The sequence below is a fragment of the Notothenia coriiceps genome, unplaced genomic scaffold (assembly GCF_000735185.1).
Source record: "Notothenia coriiceps isolate Sejong01 unplaced genomic scaffold, NC01 NC01_scaffold00014738, whole genome shotgun sequence".
Lineage (NCBI taxonomy): Eukaryota > Metazoa > Chordata > Actinopteri > Perciformes > Nototheniidae > Notothenia > Notothenia coriiceps.
Window position 1 is genome coordinate 7,650 of NW_011347439.1, and position 6,327 is coordinate 13,976.

Genomic DNA, 6,327 nt, shown 5'->3' on the forward strand with positions numbered 1-6,327 from the left:
ACAGGAAAGGTCAGGGAGGGAAAACCCTCGCACCCGTCTTAATCCTCCCTTACAGGAGATGCATCAGCAAACGCACGTGACAAAACTTTACGGAGGATTTAATCGGAATNTAATATATTTCATAGTTCAAAGTTTTGTCAATTGTTTTGTTTATTGGTCAAATACTTGTTTCTAATGGTTTCTGAGGAGTTTTACTGGAATGAAAGAGCACAGAGTCTACAGAAGCAAAAAAGCAGCATACTGCATTAAACCTGACCTTCACAGAGAGGTTGAAGTTCATGTGGAAAGGAGGCTTCAGTAGTCTGTCTGCACTCTGTTTAGTTGTGCTATCTTACAATCAATATAGTAAATATGAGGTAAAGTGTGTTGCCAATGTAACCGGTTAGAACTCGAAGTGGCGATGAGGTCTTAAAACGTATGGAAAGGGTCTTAAAAAAGGTATTAAATTTGACTTCAGGATTCCTGCATATACCCTGATTGATCAAATGATAATAAACAAACATTTGCATAAAGCATATTTGTCCACTCATATGTTGATAAGAGTATTAAAAACTTGAAAAATATCCCTCTAAAGAACAGATAAAAAATGTGCAATTAATCGCGATTAACTATTTTAATCGACTGACAGCCCTAGTAAAAATACATTATTTTACATGAGCTGTTTCTTTTTATCTGTAAAAATGTATCTTTGGATGTACATCAATATCATTTTATAATGCTTGCATATACATGGACGGGAGCACTGATGCAACAAAATAGGTTTTGACTAACTGCTTGTGTGTTTCTGTAACAGGAACGACTTTGTGTCCATGTGGTTCATCGGGATCATCTTCAAGAAAGTGGAGAATGCGGAGAGTGTGAACATTGACCTGACGTACGACATCCAGTCCTTCACAGACACCGGTAGGTCCTGTAGTATCACAACACCAAGAAATTGCCAGAAATGGCTTGAATTAAAAGTCAAACGTATGTATAGTTTCATGCCCGTAAATAATAACCCATACCACAACATGTTGTTCTCTGCAGTGTACAGACAGGCCAACAACATCAACATGCTGAAGGATGGGATGAAGATCGAAGCGACACACGTGAAGAAGAAACAGCTCCATCAGTACCTTCCCCCAGAACTGGTGCAGAAGAAGAAGAGGGTGATTTATCTTCCTGTGCATGTTGAGACAAACCCATAATCATAATTTTAACTATCATCATCATTGACTGTATTATTATTTTCCTCTGCAGAGCATAGCGGAGTTGAACCGCAGCTCTAACGGGGGCAGCTCTAAGCGCCTCTCTCTGGACAGCAGCCACCTGGACAGCTCCAGAGACACGGACTCGGGGACCCCCTTCACCTCCCCCAGCAGCAAGCCCGCCAAGCCTGCGTCTGACACAGATGACGGGTATGACGCAGCTCTTCACTTCTAGCGCAGTTTATTGTTATGTTTTATCTCATGCCATTCAGTCTTTTCAATTGCAATCAATGCTTTTTACAGGCTGAAAGACACAATATGATGCTGATCAAATGTTTTCTGTCTTGTTGATTTTGCAGCGTAAGCCCCCCAAAGCAGCTTTTCGTGGAGGGCTCTCCAGCTCCCAGTGCAGCGACCTCAGCGACAGCATCACCAGTAACACCTGCAGCGCCAGTGGCAACCGCAGCAGCAGCTCCAACGGCAACTGCAAGCGCAACTGCAAGCGCAACTGCAAGCGCAACTGCAAGCGCAACGCCAACCGCAGCGGCAACTGTTGCGGCAACTGTTGCTACAGACCAAGGGATGTCCATTCCTGTCATTGGCTCAAGTGAGTACTTCTTCCCCATTGACATTGCACAGATACTCACTATAACCAGGGCTGGGCTATACTGCTTTTAAACAATAATATATAATGTACTTATTTCACTATTCTCTAAATATTCTGTTTATTTTAACTCCTTTTGATGTTTGAAGTAATTTGTCTTTGGAAATGTATTTATTTTTTATTCAAATGTAATAATTATTCACGCAGTTTAAAAAAATCTCGAAATGACTGAGTAGGCGTTTGGGCTTTTTTGTGATCTTTTTATTATTTATTTAATAATTTATTAATGATATTCCCCATCCCTTAATTAGTGAGAGTCCTAAGGCATAATTGACATTCCCATTACCCAGCCAGTATAAAATATACTGAACAACGTTCTTGTTGCTCTGTGTTTTATTGTTAATGAGTGAAACACACCGGAGTTGAGGATCTGTGGGGTTTATTCTCCCAAAAATATAATTTACAATTTAGGCATTTAGCAGACGCCTTATTCCAAAGCAATTTACAATGACCAATTACAGGGACATTCTCCTTGGAGTAACCAAGGGCTAAGTGCCTTGCTCAAGGGCACACTAGTAGTGGTGTTCCAGGCAGGATTTGAACTCGCAACCTTCCGATCATCAGCCCACCTCACGATCCATTAGATCACCAAAAAAAAAAAAAAAGATAATAATAATAGTTTTTTTTAAGTTTTTTTATGAGATCCATTTGTGGCGGACGATATTTAATTGTGGCGGCCTGCCACAAATAAATCAATGTATGGGAAACACTGTCTTTCAAATGTGTGAACAATCTTAAATAAGCACAGGTATGTTCAAAGCATCCTAAATGGATGTCAAAAACGCGAACATATCATCCTGATCTAATTTCTCCGTCTTCTTCTTTTCTGCAGAGCCTGCGGTTAAAGCAAAGCCTGCCTCTCCCCCTCCCAGCAGCTCCGCCTCTGCGGCGCTGATGGAGGACGTGCTGCCCGACGCCACCAGCAGCCCCCGAGAGGAGCCCAACAACGGCCTGGAGGACTCCCCCAACGGAGCCGCTGCTGCTACCAAGAGACCCCACTCCCCGACACAAGAGGACCTGGCCAAGAGGCCCAAAGAAGCAGAGGTAAGGAGCGCGTGTGTGTGTGGAATATATTTGTTGCTGGATTTAAACTTTTTGCCAGATTAAAATTGTGACATTTTCTTTTGAAGGTGGTGCCCAATGATGACTCTGCATTTAAAGAGCCATTTCCACCGTCCTCTGACTCACACGGAGAAGGACCCAATGCTGTAGGTGTCATTTACTGTGCCTGCTTCTATTGCATGTGTAATGGCTAAGAAAATGAACACTTTCAAATGTTGTCTCTCTTCACCTTTAGCAAACTGGATCAAAGGCTAAGCCCATTCCAACCATTGATACCTCAAGAACACAGGTAGCGGCTCTTTTTATATTTGCTTAACGTTAGATAATTATTTCTCTATCTTGACATGTGTTCTGTTAAAGCATATATTAAATACTTTTAAAATAAATGTTCCTTTTAAATTCTAATAACGTTATTTCCTCCCTCAGAGACTTCCCAGCATGGAGCTGCCAGACGCCTCGTCGCCTCTCCCAGCGAGCAACAGTTGTCGCGTCGTGAAGAATTCCATCAAACTGGCTCTCAACCGCCACAAGTGAGGGTTCACATTCTTTTCCAACATAATCACAGCAATCAAGTCTGACTTTCTATGGTTTTAACACTTATATTCTTTCCTTGTGTGTCATTGTATTGTAGCATCACACCTCCCAAGCCCCCAGTGTTCGAGGGCACCCTCACCACTGACGCTCCCCCTGCCGGCGAGGAGAAGGGCATGTCCATTCCTGTCATTGGCTCAAGTGAGTGTATAACTGCCCTTACAGTCAATTATCGGTTCTGTTCACTTTCTTCAGGGAATCATACAAAATCATTGTTTGAATCGTCCATATAGCATGTGGTTGTAAAGTTAATACCACTTTCAGTCAGATGTTCTTTGTGCTGATTGAATACAAATGTTCAAAATTATAATTGTCCTTCACCCAACAGTCTTTTTTTACGAAATGGAACATAATTGGAAATTCTATTAATTATTTTTTGTCAAACAAGACTTTGCTACCCACCGTCTCCCAACAGCGACATTAGCTAGCATTGTTCACAATGTAGCATTATCAGGAAAAAAGGTGGGGCGAAACATAAAACAGTGTGGAGGGGGTTTCATCATTGTGCATACAAAACTGTTGGAGATATTCGATTATAGGACTCAATTATCACAAAGGCATACATCTCCAATTAATCACACAACTTTTACATTTATGCACAATGCCTTGTTTACGTGTTGCTGTGACAAACGTTTTTTCAAAAATTAGGATCAGTACAGTTAATCAAACCTAGCTAGGAAGTGGATTTTGATGCCAATCCCGTTTTTCACTATTTAAATTCTTTCTATAGACGAATAAAGCTAAACAGGGATCAAGGAGGGAAAAAAATAAATAAATTGACAATCTGTCTCTGATAGGCAAGCATTGACCAGACAATGTCAAATATTGGCCGGTGACACCCTTACTGTAATTTCATTATTAAAGACATGTTACCATGGTAAACGTATATGTTTTGTCTGAAGACTGAAGGCTCCAAATTAACAGTCCATCTCTTTCCCTCTGTAGAACACGTGGCAGCCAAACAGGCGGTGACCCCCGTCGGCAGCTCCATCCCAACATTAGTGAGCCGAGGGGCCGACCCCCTGAACGGAGCAACCGCCAAGAGAGCCCACTCCCCCACGCTGGAGGAGCAGGCCAAGAGGCTGAAAGAAACAGAAAAGGCCAGAATCCACATAGCTTGAACACAACAACCATAGACTGGATTCATATACATAAAGAGTCGGGGCTTTAACGTTAAGTCAAAACAGCGAGAAGATGACTTCACACGGGGGCCGGGAGTGTGTTCAGGTCACATCTCATGTGTGAAGCAGCAGAACGGACAGCTCACCTCCACTCTTCAGAGGTTACAGATTTGCCAGGATAGGTGATTTTGGTCAAACCAGATGTTGTGAGCGCCCTCTATCACGCTCACAGCCGGAGGGCATTCAAACACAACACTATCGAAGACCTTAAGCGACCGTTTTTTTTACTAGTCTTCTCCCCTCTGTGTTTAAAAAAAGTACACAGAACAGATGAAAATGTAGCTGTTCTTCTTTTCATTTTCTTTCTTTTGCGTTTTAAAACAGCCCAGAACCTTTATCGAACGCTTGCTACACACACTTCTAGTGTATGCTGATTTATTTTCCTTTTCTTTTCTCCTGAACAGAAACCTGTACAGTAAATGTTGATGTACATAACTTTTTTTGTCTTAAAAAAAAGCAAAAGATCCCCGTTAAGTCTTTTGACCATTCTATTGTAGTTTTATCTAAAAATGTCTAAAAAAAAAAAAAGTTCTAAAAAAATTGTGTTTTGTTTTTCTCTATTGCTTGTCCAAAAAAGATCTCTCCCAGCCCCTGGATATTTTTTTGTAAACAGTGTATAGGTTTGGATACAGTTGCGGGGGAGGCTTTATTGAGGGTTTGCTTGGATATGACGGATATCACAACTAGGACTCTTTGGAAGCACCACGACCGCCCAAAGAGGACTCCAGGTTGGTATTGGATTTGCAGTGTGTGGGTGATCGTAGACGCCGAGTGCTCCTCAGGTGTCCGTAAAAAAACCTCCCTTACAACAACTGGAACAATTTCCTTGAAGTGGTGAAATTGGTTCTGAAGCTTTTCGGTTATTGGTTAGTTCTCTAAAGGATTAGCACAGAACCATGTCGATGATGCCACGCTAATCATTATTTTCAGTGTAGTTTAAGTGTCAAACGCCAATTGTATGTCTTGGATTAAAAGGTTGACACGTTTTTCTGCCTACTTTTCCTGGTGTGTTCGAGCTCTTGGATGTCGGGATAGGCGAGGTTGAAACAAACAAGCGAGTGCTGGACACTTTAGACGGTCACAAGAAAGTGTTTGAATATCAGTTTTATTTACGTAGGCCTACCAGTGAGGTAGGCCTACGTAAATAAAACTGATATTCAAACACTTTCTTGTGACCGTCTAAAGTGTCCAGCACTCGCTTGTTTGTTTCAACCTCGCCTATCCNCATGCTAAATGAAGCTCTGTTGCTTGGATATCACTAGATCCTGTTACAGCGTAATATAAGTACATAACGATTGATGTGCACATTAGCATAATTACTAGCTAGCTGCTAACTGCCGCCTCGTTAATATCAAATCCATCATAAAAACAATCCATTACCATGCTGGCATGAACGTGTGGTGCTGTTACGTGTGATGGATTTGATATTAACGAGGCGGCAGTTAGCAGCTAGCTAGTAATTANACTTTTTCCCATTGACTTACATTGGGAAAGAGTGGTCTGTAACTCGTTGGATAATTTTTTTTAAACTAAATAAACTACCCAGTATGAACGTTTGTAGGCCTATAGTCCTTATTAAAAACATTCGTTCCTCAAGTTGTAAAAATTTGCTAATAACGTTATTCTGATAGTTATATCCCTC

The 6,327-nt window shown here is 41.4% G+C and overlaps 1 protein-coding gene across 1 annotated transcript; it reads left to right on the forward strand.

The window, feature by feature from the left end:
- The first annotated feature begins 788 nt into the window (after positions 1–788).
- Positions 789–4,681, forward strand: LOC104948628 (poly(A) polymerase gamma-like). The gene is made up of 10 exons (XM_010774829.1): positions 789–903; positions 1,027–1,148; positions 1,240–1,397; positions 1,547–1,794; positions 2,684–2,895; positions 2,982–3,059; positions 3,149–3,202; positions 3,340–3,443; positions 3,545–3,645; positions 4,450–4,681. The coding sequence occupies exons 1-10, from the start codon at positions 810–812 to the stop codon at positions 4,623–4,625; spliced, it is 1,347 nt and encodes a 448-aa protein (XP_010773131.1). The 5' UTR covers positions 789–809; the 3' UTR covers positions 4,626–4,681.
- Positions 4,682–6,327: the final 1,646 nt, after the last annotated feature.